General features: G+C 40.5%; 1 protein-coding gene across 1 annotated transcript in view; it reads left to right on the top strand.

The window, feature by feature from the left end:
- Positions 1-2,933: 2,933 nt before the first annotated feature.
- Positions 2,934-18,084, top strand: part of Xpr1 (xenotropic and polytropic retrovirus receptor 1) — a 158,108-nt gene continuing 142,957 nt past the window's right edge. The window contains exon 1 of the mRNA XM_005364008.3: positions 2,934-3,190. Coding sequence (XP_005364065.1) covers positions 3,122-3,190 — 69 coding nt within the window. The 5' untranslated portion in view covers positions 2,934-3,121. The remainder of the gene's footprint in view (positions 3,191-18,084) is intronic.

The following is an 18,084-nucleotide window of genomic DNA, read 5'->3' as shown; positions in this document are numbered from 1 at the left end:
CCACTCTCTACGAGATTATGAGGGCCAATTACATTCAAACTACCACAGTTTCTTTACAATCTTGTTCCAACTTAATTTCCTGAGATTTACTTCAGGTGGTCTGGACTGTCTTGCTTTTCTGTCTCCATCTTTCCTCCCTTCTCTTCATCCTTCCTTTCTCTCTCTCCTTCCTTCCTTCCTTTTCTTCTTTCCTTCTTTTCTTCCTTTCTTACTTTTTTCAGTGCCCAAGAGCCAGGCACTGTGCTCAATCTTAGAAGAAAAAAAAAAGGAGCAATTAATTCTCAAAGAGCTTGTGGTCTGATCAACTATTAATAGCAACACGATGAATGGAGAACAAAGGGACCAAGGAGGAGAGGGGACCAAGCAGACAGTTTCAGCTTTCTGGAGGATATTGGGGTCAGATAACACTGAGTCACTCTTTAGCAATCCTGCCATCTTGCTATATGCCCTTGAGGTATTCGAGGTGTCCCTTTTTGCTTGTCACATCATTGTCTGAGACTGGATTTCAAAATCATCTCCATGACACCATCTTTTTCTTTTTCCTCAGCTAGATATTTGCTTCCCTTATCCAACCTCGCTCCCAGCATAGTTCACAGCGTAGGCGATTAGTCTGTCTGCTCATCACTTGACTAGACTGTGATTTCCTTCCAGGAAAAGACAGTTTTATGTCGTTTTGAACTATCCTTCATCCCCAAAGGACATGACTGGAATATTACAATGCTCAGCAGCCTTTTGTTAGAGATTATGTTCACAAAGAGAAGTCTTAAGTAGAGGGCCCTTCTGGTTCAAAGCAGAATCATTCATACTATCTTTAAAACATTCAGCTTTAAAGTTTACAGAGAGTAAGTGTTCAGTAAACGTCATTCAAATATTTGATGAGACATTTGTAATAATTCTCAGGATAAAGAAATTCCACCTGGGAGTGATGGTGTGTGCCTTTAATCTCAGCACTCAGGACGCAGTGGTAGGTGACAGTTTCTATTGAGCTAGAGGCCAGCCTGGTCTACATAGAGAATTCCAGGCCAACCTGGTCTACATAGAGAATTCCAGGCCAGCCAGGGCTACATAATGAGTCCCTGTTGCAATTTTTTTTTCTTATCTACTTGTGTGGATAAATAAAGACTGTGTCTCGCTGGGCAGCTGGGCTTTGAGTCAGCCTGGAGAAGAACTGAGAATTATTGGTTTTAGAGCTAGAACTAAGGATTTCATTTTTCCCTCAACTGGACCGCAGTTCCTGAATCTTATATACAATTAAGGCCTGGGCTGGCTGTGCTGTGGCAGCAGTGCCCCCAGTGTATAATGTTCCCCTTTGCCTGTGTTTTCCTCCTGGCATTATACTGTTGTAGAAGAGGGGGGCGGAGGAGTACCAGGCTGAAGAGGAGTCCTACATCTCCTCCTTTCCTTCTCTTTGACCTTGATTAGCCTTTTTTTTTTAAATCTATTTTTATTGTTTTTAGTTATGCATATATGTGTGGGTACAAGCACAAGAGTGTAGGTGCTCTCGGGTGCCACAAATGTCCCTGGAGCTGTGAGTTACAGGTGGTTGCGAGCTGCTTGACCTGGGTTCTGGAATCAAGTTCAGGTCTGCTCTTAATTGCTAAGCCATCTCTCTAGGCCTCTGATTAACCCTTCGCCAGAGGTTGAGGTTTTTGTACAAAAGTTTGCCAGAAAGAGTTAGACTTTTTTCCCGCCCTTCTTTCTCCTGAAGAAACATTTATAAAACCCTATTGACATGAATTAAATGGAAGGGAAGGAGAAAAAAAATCTTGTGTGTGTGTTTGTGTGTGTGTGTGTGTGTGTTGGGAAGCCAACAGCAGAGATCTATATTGTCCCAGGTACAATACTTCCTAGCAATCCTTTGAATCTCATCAAAATTGTGAGAATTCAAGGACAACGGACATATAAGGGATTTAGAGCAGTGCTTGGTATAGGGGCAAGGACAGACAAGTTGAAAAAATCTCAGCTGCTGTGTTATCCAGGGCTCCTCCACCCAGGGTGGCTTTTGCCTCAAATAAGTCATCTAGGGCAGTCATTCTCACTCAGAATGTGGTACTTTGCTCTGGGAGTGGTATCTTCCCAGAGGTTCAGCCTGGATAGGGGACTGTCTCACCAGAGGGTGGATGCAAATAGGATTCTTTTTCCTCTCAGCACTGTTTTCCCTCTTAACCCTTGTCCCAAGCCTCAGTCAGCTGGATCACAGACTAGTTTCAGTCCTGTTTTTTTTTTTGGGGGGGGGGGTTCGAGATAGGGTTTCTCTGTAGCTTTGGTGTCTGTCCTGGCACTAGCTCTTGTAGACCAGGCTGGCCTCGAACTCACAGAGATCCGCCTGCCTCTGCCTCCCGAGTGCTGGGATTAAAGGCGTGCGCCACCACTGCCCAGCTCAGTCCTGGTTTGTATCCAGGTGTTTTGGCTTTTCTTGTAACTCCAAGACTAAATAGACAATTACGTGGACAGAAACATCACAAATTTTTTGGCACTGACATTTTAAATTGAACTCGACAAGCATTTATTGAGCCCCTAGAGCATGCAAATACAGTTCCTTTAAATGCATTTGCCTCTTAACTGTTTCAACTATTCAATTTGGATTAGTGCTGATTCATCTTTAAGGGTTTTATGAAGAATCAATATTAAGATGGAAAAAATATTTGCACAGTTCTCTGCAAATATAAGCGTCTTGTGTGGATTATTGTTGCTCCAGTAATAATATTAATTGAAATAACAACAGTTCTGCTTCCCAGGCAGACTGTAGAAAGCAGCTGTAGAAGACAGAAGACAGGCGGAAGAGGTCAGGGGCGGTGCCTTTACCTCGTTCGGCCCAAAGAGGCGGAGTATAGAGGAAAGCCCCCGGAGGCCCCGCCCTGTACCCCGCCCCCTCCGTTCGAGCGGCGTAGGCGGTTACCATGGCGATGACGTCTAGAGGGCGGGGCGGGGCGGGGCTATGGAGAGGAGGAGGAAGATGGCGGGAGGGCGGCTCTGAGGAGACCTCGGCGGCGGCGGAGGAGGAGAGAAGCGCAGCTCCGCGCAGCGCCGGGGCCCATGTGGGGAGGAGTCGGAGTCGCAGTTGCCGCCGCCGCCGCCTGTAGCTGCTGGAGCCGGGTGGGAGTGAGGGGGACACGGCAGGATGAAGTTCGCCGAGCACCTCTCCGCGCACATCACTCCCGAGTGGAGGAAGCAGTACATCCAGTATGAGGTACCCGCGGCGGCCGGGTTTGGGGCGGGCTCGGAAGGGGCTGCCATCTCCCCAGTCGCGACCTCAGCCGCCGCCGTGAGCTCCCCGGCCGGGGCGGACTTTGACCCACTGCCGCGGGGAGCCACTGCGGCATCCCCGGCGCTTCTGGCCCCCGGCGGCCAGGCCGTCCTTCCCCTCCCCCGCAGCCCTCTGCCGCCGGGGTAACGGATATGCAGGCGGCGGCGAGAGGAAGGGCACAGCCGGGCTGGGGCTGGGGCTGAGGAATGGTGGTGGGAGGCTGAGCCGCAGGTGTGACGGCGGCCCGGGGTCGCGGCGGTTCGGCGCCACCTTCTCTCATTTCCCCCTGACCTCCGGTCCCCACCGCGGAAGATTACCCCCTAGCTAAGGTTAGGTGCTTCTCGCCGCTCATCTCTCGCCAAGGAATCGTGCTCTTGCAAGATAAGCCCCTCGAGCGATTGCCTTCAGGCCACCGAGCCCGTCGGCTTACCCCCACTTGCCCACTGTTGACAAAGGCTTTGTAACAGGATTGAAACTTGGTGAAATGAGTTTCACCTAATGCAGTGGTTATAGTTTCCAAACGCATTGAACTAATAGTTCTGTTTTGATAAGGAGACGGTGTCTAGTCTTTGTACTGATTGCACTGACTATACAGAGGAACCTCATCTTTGGATTTTCACTCTTCTCAGGTTTTGGAATGGAGGGAAGAGGAAGGAGGCAAGAGGATCTTTTCAAATTTCAGATTTTCTGCTAAGTTTTTTGTTAGGGAGAAAAATCACTGTAATGTAAATACTGTACCTTACTTGTGTGTTACAGGAGTCATGTTCCTCCCTTCCTCTCAGTTTCTTCTTCCACAGCTTTTGGAGGCTATTTAATAGATAGTGTAAGGAACCTTGAGTCAATATTGGGAACGGTAAAGACGGAAATCCACTCACATATTTAGAAGGTAGGGTCCCTGAAGGGTTTTGAGCTTGCAAAAGGTTATTCTCAGAAGCTAGTAGCTCATCTCCTGGATAGAGAAAGACGGCTGGGTCTCTAACCTCCAGGAATTCACATCTATGGTATGAGCAGGAACAAAGAGTATAAAATCAATAGGAGCGCGCGCGCACACACACACACTGGCTAGGTTTTATGAATTAAAATATTTTGGATCTCTTTTTAACTTTATATAAATTTAGTGATAGGATGTTTAGGCAAGAGCAGTAAGTTCATTTATTCATGCAGCCAGTGTAATAATTGGAGACCGGGGGTGGGGGAAGGGTGTAGTTAGGTTAAACAGAATCTTGAAGATTGTAAAATAAGTTTACTTACAATATACTGTATTTAATGCTGGTGACGAATGGCTTATTATTGATAGTTTCTTGCCAGTTTGCTTGTAGGGTTCTTTAACCGCATTCTGTAAGAAAAGGCTCTAACAGTTCAGGCTGTAGAGTGTTGATTTAATGTTTGTAATAACATTCAGTCAGTTTTAAAACCTTGGCTAGCCTCCAGATGGTGGGTTTCATTGAAAGGAGGGCCTTGGCTTTTCATCCTGCTGCTAGCACTTTCAGCACCACTGTCAGTTCTTCAGAGAGACTAGGACTGGAGCATGCCGAAGCACATCTTATTATTATACACTATGGAACGCTTGATTTCTGCTCAGAGTAACAGTGGTAGGATGTATCCTATGATTTGTTTGAAGTATTTCAACATTTGACTATTTTATAGAATTAACTTGGACTATCTTGGCCTGGAAGGGGAAGCATATGATTTAGTTTAAAAATGCAATTAACCCTTGATTTGTAATGTCAGCTTTGTGGCTGGAGTAACCACAGTGACTCTGGGACTCCTCAATTTACATAGTCTATTTGGTTACTATTATTTCTAAATGGTTACTCTAGATTGGCCACTGAGGGACAGAATATTATGCCTTAGAGTAACTGCATTTTCTTTCTCAGACCAATTATAATTTACTTTTAGAAAAATTCATTTATTGTGGATAATTGAAATTTGATTCTACAGAGAGATTCCTAGTATGCAATTCCTATTCTTGGTAGACTCATTGTTCTATAGGCAAGGTGAAAAATAAGGGGCTTTTTCTTTGTAAGTTGGATCCATTTGCATGATAGTGTAGTCTTTGTGCTGCGTATTATTTCTAAAGATTTGGTGCTGTTCCTTTAAACATAGCATAGAGGTATGAGTAAGAATTGCTAAGGTCTGGGAATGCTAGTGACTTTAAAATGCCAGGGAAGAGACTGTCTCAAAAAATAGGGGGAAAAGGAATCTATAATAAAAAGTTAGCTTTTGCTAAGGATTTGCTTAATTTTTTGTAATATGTGTTTTCATGTAGTTGAAAATAATGCTGACCAAAACAGTTGGCAGAACAGACACTTGGATTTGTTTTTGAAGCTCCAGTGATGAAATTTGATGCATTTCCCTTAATTCAAGCTTAGGTTGCCTTCTAGTGCCCCAGACCAACAGAAACTGTTCAGTTTCTTTGTTTATGTCAGTTTATTAATTATTACTTGAGTTAGGTGGAGCTTTAGATGGAAACTGAACATTTTGCTTGCATTATAATTCTATATAATATTTAATTATATATAATAGTATAGATACATGTGGCATGGTAGGTGCTAGTTCTTGTGTATGTTAGCTGTGAGGCCCTGGAGAGAATGTTTTGGCTCTTCCTGCTTTCTTCTTTTCCATAGAGAAATACATAAAGAGCCAAAGCCCTTTAAGGCCCATTCTAGTTCCTAAGTGTTTGGTTTAACTTTTAATTTCCTGAATTACTAAAATTATTGATAGTATTACGTCAACATCCTGAAAATTATTAGTCTTTAAAAAATTGTGGCATTCATAGTCAGAATAAGCACAAAAGAATAGAGAAACAAGGCAAGGCCATATACAGGACTTCTAGTTGATGCTTTATGAACAGTTTTACCAAGAATGGATACAAATGAGGAGAGACTATCTTTGTTCCTGATAATCTGAATACAAATCTCAGGGTAGAAAATGGAACATCAGTAAGTGTTGGCACAATCCTTTGAAAAACTTTAGAATCAATGGTTGTATCTGTAATAGGTTAATTGAAACTAACTCAGACCAATTTCATCCAGATAGATTAGTGTGATCAGATAAAGGCTAGTATATTTGATGCCTTTGATTGTTGACATGATCTTTTTTTCTCTCTCTCTAGGGTCCTGTGTTTTGGTGTCTCAGGAACCAAGAATGGCTTTTTAAATGTATACTGTAGTAAGCATAAACATAAAACAGTGAGCTCTCCAAAGTTGAGGAATTAAAAGGAATTTTAAAGATTATCTACTTCCTTGCTTTTTCAGGCAAAGAAACTCAGGTCTAGAAAGGTTAAGCCATTTGGATTCATACAAATGTGTGGACACACACACATCTGATTTGTTTCTTGAGCACTGTATGTTTCAGTATTGGGAACCAGGTCACATTAGCTGTGTGATCCTATGAAATCACTTCCTCCTTTTGGGGTTTCAAGTTGTTTATCTGTATGTGGTGTTGGAGAACTGAATTTTGATGATTTCTAAATAAGCCTTTTATAATCCAAGCACCCATTCAATTATAAATTTCTGTGGGTCTTTTTTTTTTTGGTTTAATTATGTTTATGAAGAGAATTTAAGGAACTATTTTTAAATCCTAATATAAAATTAATGTTTTAAAAAACATCTTTTCAAAAAACTTAATGAAAAGCCAGACATAGTGATGTTTGCCTTAAATTCCAGCACTTGGGAGTCAGAGGCAGAAAGATCTTTGTGAGTTGAGGCCAGCATGATCTACATGGTGAGTTCCAGGACAGCCAGAGCTACATAGTGAGACCCTGTCTTCAAAACAAAACAAAAACAAAAATCCTCCATATAAATAAATATGCCAAAAAATTAATAAATTAAAAAAAATTTAATTGAGATTTTGTTGTGACTTGAAAATTCAGTGAAATCTTTTGTGTCCATTGCTGGGGATTGAACCCAGGGCTTTGGGCATGCTAAGCAAGTCACTCTACCACTGAACTACATCTCCAGCAGGAGACTTTTATTTTCCTTAAACAGAAAGCAATGTGATGAGCTGATTTTATGTTGTATGATCTGGAAAACGTACTGCATAAACTGCACTTCCCCATTGTCAGGTGGAAGGAAGCCTTGCTGTGATGTTGTTCTGATTTTCACTTATAAAGCCCTCCTGTGGGAAAGCTTGTGCTGCAGCTTCCGTGTCTCAGGGGTATTATGTTGATTAGTTAGGGTTCACTTGCCTTGCCGGAACTTGTTTGAAATTTTCAGTTTGGCCACCCAATGGGGCACAAACCACAGTTTTTCTTGACGGGACTTCTGCAAATAAAGTACAGTGTAGTATATTTTAAATAATGCTTATGAATGATTGTTAGTGAGATGTCTGACATTTACAAATATGATTTAAATGAGTGAATAAAAGTAGAGCCTGAAGCTATAACTGTTCTTTATTGTCTCTGTAAAGTATATTAGGGTGAGTATCCTGGTAAGATTATACTTGTCTATCCATCTCTGAGGCTGATTTTGGATCAGCTTTTGGGTGAAGGCCCAGATCATAAGAACCTAAGAATCTTATTTGACCTGGGGTGACCATGGAAAACTAGTCCTGGCTTCAGTCCTCATTTGGAAAACATTTGAGAGACCGAGTTATACTTGCTGGGGGTTTCAGGTACTTTTGACTTTTAGTCCCTAAAGCAGCGTACCCCAAACTCTATGGAGTGAGACAAGATAGTGTTAAAACCATTAGTTTTGTCAATTTTATGCATATGAGAAGGAAGAAATAACATTTCCAAATGTTAGTAAATGGATTGGTGTAGCACTCTGCCAAGTAGGCTTCCCACAAATGTTTTAAAATTCTGAGGGAGTCAGGGTTTTCAGTGATTTGCTCACTTCTTTGTTTGTTGTCAGCGGGTAGCAGTTAGTATAGTTTGCCTAGGTAAATGAATGCAGTGTAAGTTTAGCTCAGTCAACCTTCAAAGTCAGTAAAACTTAAAGGGACCCAACAGGAGATGCTGTGAGGCAATGCCAGTGTGTAAGCATTAAGCATAGCGAACAGCATGGCAGTGACAACTGACTTGTCTAGAAATAGCCCCTAGCCAGACTCCAGATAAAGTAGCAATACTTCGTTAGATCTGACAAAAAGTTCACCAAAGTATTTCAACAGTTGTTAAGATAACCTTTTGAAGTCAGTGTTTATATCCTCTGACATCCACGATTAACTTATATGTGTGCCTTGATAGTCTGGTATCCATCAAAAAATTAAGTTCAAAATTAAAGCAATCCTGATCTTTACACTAGCCCTTTGAAATACTGAGATAAACTATTAAATAAAAAATACTCAGGTAGGAAAGGTTGTTTTTTTTTTAAAGTCTTATTATTGAAGGAGGTCTATACTAGTATAAGGAACTTAGATCAGGAATAAGGAGCTAAGTAATTCCTAAGGTACGCTCTGTCATTAAATAGTGACCACTTCTGTGCGCACTTCTGTGTCCAGGTATGCACCCACTTATGTGCATTTGTGTTTAGAAGCCAGAGGTTGGCATCAGGTATCTTCTATTGCTCTCCATCTTATCTATTTTTGAGGTGGTCTCAAAATATGGCTCTAGCTGGTCCAGAACTCACAGAGATCCACCTGCCTCTACTTCCTGAGTGCTGAGATTAAAGCCTTGCCCCACTTTTGTTTATTTAAACAGCCTCTCTACAGGACCTTGGAATGTACACTGGAACTCCCTGTGTAGAATAGGTGGCCTCAAACTCAGAGAGATCTGCCTGCACTGAGTGCTGGGATTAAAGGCACGTGCCACCTCACCCAACTCCTTCTTAGTTTTTGAAGACAGATCTCTCACTGAACCTGGACCTTGTTGATTTGGCTAGACTGGATGGTCAGAAAGCCTCAAGGATCCACCTGCTTTCATTGCCCCTGTTCAGGTGTTACAGACGAATTTCGCCATACCAGGATTTTACATGGAGAATGAGGATCCAAACTCAGGTCTTCATGATTGTGCAGTGAACTGTGTATCCACCAAGCCAGGTCCCCAGGCCTCAGCCCCAACAGTTGGTCTTTTTAAGATAGAAAGGTGGGATGCAGTCACAGAGGAAAGTGGGGAAGGCTCAGTCTCTATTCCACTCCTCCACTTAATCTCTCCATATTCCCTTTCCCTCGGTCTTTCCTTCCTCCTCTTCCCCTTTCCAGAAAGGATTTCCTAGTAAGCCTGGCTGGATGACCTTGAATTTCTGATCCCTTTGCTTCCACCTCTAGTGCTGAGATTGGTAGGCGTGAGCTACCATTCCCAGTTTACACCATACTGGAGAAAGAACCCAAGAGTTTTCACTAGTGTTAGGCAAGCACTCTTATCAACTGAGCTGTCTCTCTAGACAGAAAGTATGCTTTGTGGGTTGCTTTTTTTTTTAATGCCTTAGAGCAATGGTTCTCAAGCTTTTTGAATCCTAGGACACTATGAAACTCTTAAAATTATAAAGGATGTCAATGTCTATTGATATGCTATATTAGAAACTAAAAACTGAGGAATGTTTAGTATGCAATATACAAGTGCATCTGTTACTAACCACTAGGGGTATGATCTTACATTTCATACAGCATCTAAAACTACTTTGTGTACCTGTGAGAGAAGGAAACAAACAAAAAAAAAAAAACAAGACAAATGAGTGGTAGGTTTATGAAGTTTTTTTGTTTGTTTGTTTATTTTTTTAATATAGGGTCTCACTATGTAGCCCTGGCTGACCTCAAACTCACAGAGATTCTCCTGCCTATGCTTCAGGAATGTTTCCCTAGTGCAGGGATTAAAGGCATGTGTCATCATGACCAGCTCAGCAGTGCCCTCTGTGAGCACAGGACTTATTTCAGAAAGTTAGGAGATGGCTTGAATAAGAATGTTCTGTTTTTACAAAGCATGGGTGAGGATTTCCTGGTGCCTGCTACACAGTGAAGGGCCATAGAGAAAAGAAAATTGGCTTCCCTGGATTTCACCTGCTAAGTCAATAAAGTTAGAATTGAAATTAAGTCTCATACTGTGGAGCTCTTGCTTCTGTGCGGGAGTGTAAATAGCAGCAGCCAGGATTTGTTTGTTTATTTATTTGAGGGCTTACGTCACACCTTGTGATAAACACTTTAGAAAACATTTCTCTTAAAAGCAGGCCATGTTCGTAGGTTGTTAGTGCTGTCTCAGGAGGGGGAGGCTGAGCTTCTAAATAACTATACTGCTGCTCCTAGTTACAGGAGCACAGATGAGACAGTGAGAGGCCTCTTCAGTACCACTGACCTGTTTCTGTATCACCTATTCTGGTGAAGTGATGACTGGTCTTTTCTGTCAGTAGGGTTTGGAGGCAGCAGAGTCCTTAGTAGGACAGAATTCACCTCTGTTAATTTATGTTTCCTCATAGTGGTCATAACATTATGAATAAACAGCTAATACGATGAGCATAAGAAGAAGGGAATGAGTTGTGGTAAAAAGAGGAATGTGAAAGTGGATATTGCTGTTGATTGCCTCAGTTGTGGCAGTTAGCTTTAAGGTTTAGGTCAAGGTTACATGTTCCTGTAAGGAACAGTTTGTTTCCAGTTTTGTCCAAGTGAGAATGGAATCAGAGAGATTAAATGATGAAGGTCATTTGGCTTGGTCAGTGGCTGAGCTAACCATTATTTTATTTTATTTTGATTTATTTTATTGGGTTTGTGTGTTAACGCAGAGAACCTAAAGTCAGACTGTAGGTTCAAATCAAGGCTCACCGGCTTACTAGCTTAGTGACTGCAAGCAAGTTGCTTGTCATTTAGTTTTTTCTTAATAAATGTGTGTGTGTGTGTGTGGTGAGTGCACACTTGCGGAGCTCAGAGGACAATTGTTAGGAGTCGGTTGCCTCTTTCTACCCTGGGTCCTGAGAATGGAGCTTGTCATCAGGCTTGCATGGTAAGTGCTTTTACCTGCTGAGCCATTTCCCCAGCCCACATCACTTGACATGTTTGTGCTTTGCTTTCCTTTTGTATAAATTATCAATGATGATAGTAAAATTTTTGTAGGACTATTACAAAAATCGTCATTTCCAAAATTCATTTCTTCAATTGACATTTCCAAAGTCATTGAGACAGTCTCACTATGTAATGCAGGCTGATCTTGACATATTAGGTAAGTACTCTACTACTGAACTATAACTGTAGTTTGAACTTTTGATACTTTGTTCTCAGCCTATTGAGAAAATGCTGGGATTGCAGATGTATGCAACATGCCTAGCTGTTGAGGATTAAATAAGTCAAACCACAAAAAAGTTCTTAGAACAATGCCTGGCATATAGTAAGATGAATATATTAAAAAGTTCTTCTTTTCAAAGAGTTCAAAGATAATGTGTAGTGCTTGGTTAGTCAGGTTTATATTAGGGAGGTGGAACCTCAAGCTATCTGTCAGATGTCATAAGTAGGTTTTTCTAGAAAATGTCTGTGTTCATTTGAGCTTATATTTCAGATGTCTATAGTATTTGTTCTAATGAATTGTTCTTAGCTTTTTTAGTATACACTAAGGAAGACAGTCATCAATGATAATATAGTTATATAATAAATTAGTTGTGATGGTCATTTTGTAGATTCGTTTGTTGACTAGCCCGTGTCAAGATATTTTTTTTTTAACTGGGATGAAAATCACAAGTGCATTCTCAAATGTATCCAAGTGGTTTAAGTGAGCTTCTAGTGGTTGCCTAACTTTAGTTCTTTGCAATTTTATAGTAAAAACAATATTTTGTCCTAAAAAGTTAGCTTTGGAATTGGAAAAAAAAAACTCAATACCTTTGTTTTTGAATGGATAAATTGAGGGCATACAGGACACACACTGCATGGGATCAGCCTTACAGCTGGCTGCTTAGGTTTAGCACAGCCATATTGTAATGGATTATTAAAAATTGCTGCGGATCCCCGAGTAGCTGCAGTGGCAGAAACCCTGCAGGTCCCCATGTGATAGCAGGCAGCAGGCCATTTGGTAGCAGGCAGGGGGCAGCAGTCCCGAGAGCAGCCAGTCCCAGGCTGGGACAGGTGCACAAGACCATGCAGCAGGTCTCCAAAGGTGGCTGGTCCCGGTGACGAACCATGTGGTGGCAGTGGGTGAGAGACAGACGGATAGGCATATCATGCAGAGTGAGGTTGGATATTTATTTAGTGGTTATGGAAGGGAGGGGAGAAGAGGAGAGAGAGAGAAAGAAAGGCTTGAGGGGTCAGGTAGAAATTAAAGGAAGACTCAGGAAGGTTAAGAAATGAATATTCCTCTGTAACATACCTCTGCTTGTTTTGTAGCATAGGTTACGTGAAGACTATATTTTCTAACTCCTATAGCTCAAGTTGACAAGCCAAAGTCAGGACAATGTGCATAGAGCAGTGGTTCTTAACCTGAGGTTTGCAACACCCTATCTCCAAAAACGATTTACATTACAATTCATAACAGCAAAATTTCAGTTATGAGGTAGGAACAAAATAATTTTATGGTTGGGGGTTCACCAGGGTTGCAACATAGGAAGGTAGAGAAGCACTGGTCTAGAGGATATTAGAGCATGTATTAAATATATTCATTATTCATGAGTGCCTCCCTTCTTTTTAAAACAACAGTAAAACAATAATGATAATAACCACAGCTAATGTTTATTGAGTGCTCTAGTGTGCACTTTAACCTTCACTATCCAAAGTATATTATTATTCTTGTTAGGAGAAACATTTAGTTTTAGGATGAGTAGGTTGTATAGCTGGCAAGTGCTTAGAGCTAGAAAGCAAAGGCAGGGTGTCAAATTTTAGAGACTAGGTTCCTAACATGATGACACACAGTTGGGATCATGCAGGGTGCTGCGGTAAAGTCAGTGAGCATGAGTTTTTACTTTTGAGTAATTTTTAAATTACGTAGTCTTCTAATTATACATATATACATATATGTGTATTATTACTCACACACACACATATTGTTTATTACAAAAGAATGACCAATTGATTTTGCCCTAGAGAGCAAAGACATTTAAATTAGAAGGATCTACAGTGGTATTATTTCAGTAAGATACAAGCGATTGAATATAATTTTATCATACAGGTAAGAAGGAAAAGGACACTGTAGGCAGTGTAGGCAGAAAGAATGAAGTTGAGCAATGGGAATATCCATGAGGAGAGGGCCCTTTGTTTGTCTCGGCCACCCGATTAGCTTACACCTAAAATAACCACACAGAAACTGTATTAATTAAAACACTGCTTGGCCATTAGCTCTAACTTCTTATTGGCTAACTCTTATATATTAGTTTAACCCATCTCCATTAATTTGTGTATCGCCAGTGACAGTGGCTTACCGGAGATTCTAAACGGCATCCATCTCAAGCCATGGCTTCTCTCACTCTGCCCTTCTTCCAGTATTCAGTTCTGTTTTCTTCGCCTACCTAAGTTCTGCCCTATCAACAAGGCCAAGGTAGTTTCTTTATTCATTAACCAATGAAAGCAACACACAAACAGAAGGAACTCCTACACCATATCCAAATATACCTAATGGAGTTTGATTTTATTAGAGCATTGGACAGTCTATAGAGTGAACCTGGAAAGGATCTGGGAGGGATTGAAAAGCCTAGAACACTGTGAAGATATGTTCCTGGGTATGAATTGTAAATATTTATTTATTTATTTATTTATTTATTTATTTATTTTTTGTTTTTCGAGACAGGGTTTCTCTGTGGCTTTGGAGCCTGTCCTGGAACTAGCTCTGTAGACCAGGCTGGTCTCAAACTCACAGAGATCCGCCTGCCTCTGCCTCCCGAGTGCTGGGATTAAAGGCGAGTGCCACCACCGCTCGGCTATAAATATTTATTTACTTATTTACAGGATCTCAGTATGTAGCTCAGAACTGCCTCAGAGTTGCCATCCTCCTGCCTTAACCTCCTAAGTGCTGTGATTATAGGCATGTATTACCATTCTTTGTCCATAAAAGATTTAAAGAGATGACACAATGTGGTATGTGTCTTTCTGTAATTTGTATCTTACATGATGTTTTAGAAAAATTATGATCAAATACAGGAAAAACAGAGAGTATAGTAAAAATTATGAAGACTTGAATCAGTTTTATATATAGTTCACATTTTAAATGAAATTGGGATGTGTTAAAAATTAATGCTATATCGTTTTTCTGTTTGACATAGTATTTCAGTCTTAGAAGTATATAAACCAATGATGTGTGTTGCTGTTGGTGGCTTTTTAGATTTGATGTTATAGGGTAGCATTTACCAGATGCTTGCTGAATGTCCAGCCAGGTAGTAGATATTGTCCATCTAGTATCTAGCCCACCATCTGTTACATTTAGCTACTTATATAGTTGTTGGATGAAGTTTCTCATGTGATCTTTATAACAGGCCTGTTGACATAGGTGTTTATCTTATTTTTGAAGAAAAATATCTCATACTCTAGTAGTTGTCCAAGGCTGCACAGTTTAGGATGAATTAAGATTATGAACTCAGTTTTGTCTTAGTACAGATTCTATTATTTTTAACTTTTGAGATTGCAATATAATTATGTCATTTTCCCTTCTCTTTTCTCTCTCCAACCCCTTCCATGTACCCCATTCCCTTGCTCTCATTCAAATTCAATTCTGTTATCACTGTGATATGTTTTCTGTGCAATGGTTCTGCTGAGTAGGAAAAAAGTTGAAGGGGAAGAATTGTTTTTTATTTGGTACTTGGGAGTCTCAGGGCATTTGCTACAGGAACTAATAAATGCCGCTGGAATTTGAATAAAAGGTGTCATTTGAGGTCAGTGCCTTGCTTGGGAACACCATTTTACTGGTTGCCAAGGAGTTTCACAGAATGTCTTTACTTTGAATTCACTGTGCCCCAAGTTCCAATCTGAATTGATCTTTTCAGTAACCCTAGATTGATGGGGCTTGGCCAATTGTATACAATTAAGTGGTTGGCTTAATATTGTAAGCTCACAAAGGAGTGATGTTTAAATACCCGTGTACCAAATTATTCATTACAATGAGAAATGTACTTAGCATCCATATTTTAGGCTAAAACAGGTTTTCCTTGTCATCTTATTGTTTGTCTGTTTTCTCCACTAGCCTATTGAGAGGAGATAATTATGAGACTGGCTGAGCATGTGATTAGAAAGCTAGAGTTAATGATGCACTCATTTCATTCTACAAGGCCTTGGTCTTACACTGTTTGAATGGATCAAATTCCTTGTGTTTATCTTTTTTACTGGAGTATGCTTGGATATGCCGCCATTGTTACTGTTTTGAGACATTCTTTCCCCTTTACTTTTAATGTTGACCTCCTTTGTTCTATTTTCTTTTTCTTTTTAAGATAATGTTAATGCTGGGCTAAGAGATGACTTAACAGTTAAAAGCACCTACTATCGGCCCAAAGACTATTTGAACCATATGGTAGAAGGAGAGAACCAACTCCCATGGGTTTTCCTCTGATTTCTGCACATGTGCTGCAAGACATGTATGCTTGCATTCACACAAGCATGAATTTTAAAGACTGTTTTAAAAAGACAATGCTAATATCTATACTGGTATATGAATGTTTTGTTCACAGTTTTTCCCCCAGTACTAGGACTTGAATTCAGGGTCTTATGTATGCTATGCAGGCATTCTACCACTGAACTACATCTCTGACCTCTGCCTAGTTGGATTTTAAGAAAGCAATTTGAAGTTTGGCTTTATTATTTAATAGTGATTACCCTTTCTGAATCTTAGATTCTACCTGTGGAAGAGGCTTTCTTAGTCATTGTGATACTGTAGGTAAAACATCTGGTCCGTATATTATAGGCAGTAATAATGTATTATTTATTACCAAGCCAGGGAGACAGTTGACTGTTAGAGGTTTTATCGCTGGAAGGCATTATTGGTTTTAAGGAAAGCAGCATTGCCAATTATCTTGATAGGTAAACTGCAGTACAGCACTATGCAGTAGGACTTGCAGTGATAGAGGAAATGTTCTATATCTATATAGTCCAGTATGTGGCCACGAGTCACATATGACTGATGGGTCCTTGAAATGTGGTTCATGAGACTGCAGAACTCAATATTTAATTTTAGCTAATTAAAGTTTTAATAGCAACATGTGACTAGTGGCTACTGCAGAGCTCTGAAACTTTTATTATTCATGGCCATGACAAGAACAGAGAATCCCATTTAGATTCCTTTTATTACTTTACACCTTTTTTCTGTCTCTGATTCTGGGTTTCCCAGCATCCAGGATGGCCAGTGTTCTAGGCTTGTCATTGGCAGTCAAGGTCTAATTTTTGAGTTGCTGGAGATTGTGTCTCAAAAATTGACCCAATAACTATTTGCTTTAGAGCCACACAGGCTGTGTGTAAAACCAGAAATTCAGTCTAGAGAGATGGTTCAGCCTTTAAAGATACCTTCTGCCAAGCCTGATTACCAGAGTTTGCTGCCTGGGACCCACACAGTGAGAGGAAAGAACTGACTTTGAAAGTTGTTCTCTGACTGCCACTGGCACTGTGGCACTTGTTCACCCCCACTGCACCCCAGCCACCCATACAACACACAAATAAAAACAACAGCCTTTATAAGCTGAATCAAACCAGCATGAGTTCTGAACTCTTGATGATGGAAGTTACAAAATAATCCCACACTCGTTCAGAATTATGTATAATAAACGGTTATTTATTTAGGGAAAACTTACAAATCACTGTCCTAAATCACAATCCTCTGCATAAATGGAGAACAGGAACAGAGTTTAGCAGCTGGAAATGAGAGCTGGATGCAAGATAGAGTGCACACGCTTAGCAGCCGCATTTATAGTATAAGAGACCCTGCCCAAGTGGGCTGGTAACATAAAGGCTATTGGCTGAAGGAGGCGAAGGCACTCCCACAGCATCGTATCTTTAAGGCTATTGGCTGAAGGAGGCGAAGGCGCTCCCACAGCAAGCTATGACTCAGAAAGATGTAACTTTGTCCTTTCTTTTGTTCTGTCTCTTTCTTTCTGCTGCTGGCCAGAACTTAGGAACTTCTTCACACCCTCTTAAGCTCCCTCACCTCCATGTGACTGTGTGCCTCCATGTCAAGTGGCATGGCTTAAACCTTCTCTCCTCCATTTTCCTCCTCTGAGTAGCTGCTGAGACGTACAGCTTGTCTGCTGAAGGGATTTTTGTTTTAAACTCTAATAAAATTGCTCTTGAATGTCAAAAAAAGAATGTGATTTATAGACCTCAGTAGTGCAAGTATCTAGACCCCACTAATTCTGTGGAAAAGTAGAATTTCTGGAATTCAGACTACATATTCTGATTAAAAAAGAAAACAACTTTCTGTAAACCACTGAAATGATTCTTACTATTTTCATAAGTGAAAAAACAAATTTACTTGTTATAATAGTGAGATTTATAAGTTTGTTATTTCAAATGTGTGTATGAGTAATTTTACAGTTAGCATCTTTACTGGGAGACTTAGTTTCTAATGTTGAACATGTACTGGGTTCATGAAAATTTTGTTGTGTTTCTCACAATTCCTATATGCATATAGGAAGAGTATATCTACCTTGTTTGTGAAACTAACCTAGAATAGCATTTCTAGTGTAAAGTCAATGACCTCTATACTTTGATTAAAGAATTAAAGATGGATAACTACTTTAAAGCAAACTCACAGGAGGATTCTTGATCTAAAATAAAATAGAAAGTGCTTGACTTTAGAGAACACTCTTGAGTGATATATGCAAATGAGCTCTGATGAGGCTATTATATAATTACCATCATATTCACATGCCATTGTTTAACTATTGAAACAGAGAAACAGAGAGACAATATCCTAGTTTTCCTTCAATTGTATTCTCTCTCTCCTCTCTCTCTCTCTCTCTCTCTCTCTCTCTCTCTCTCTCTCTCTGTCTCTCTCTCTCTCTGTCTCTCTCTGTCTCTCTGTC

The sequence above is a fragment of the Microtus ochrogaster genome, assembly GCF_000317375.1.
Source record: "Microtus ochrogaster isolate Prairie Vole_2 chromosome 6 unlocalized genomic scaffold, MicOch1.0 chr6_random_2, whole genome shotgun sequence".
Taxonomy (NCBI): Eukaryota; Metazoa; Chordata; class Mammalia; order Rodentia; family Cricetidae; genus Microtus; species Microtus ochrogaster.
The sequence above is the reverse complement of the archived record's forward strand: the minus strand, read 5'-3'. Positions and strand labels throughout refer to the sequence as shown.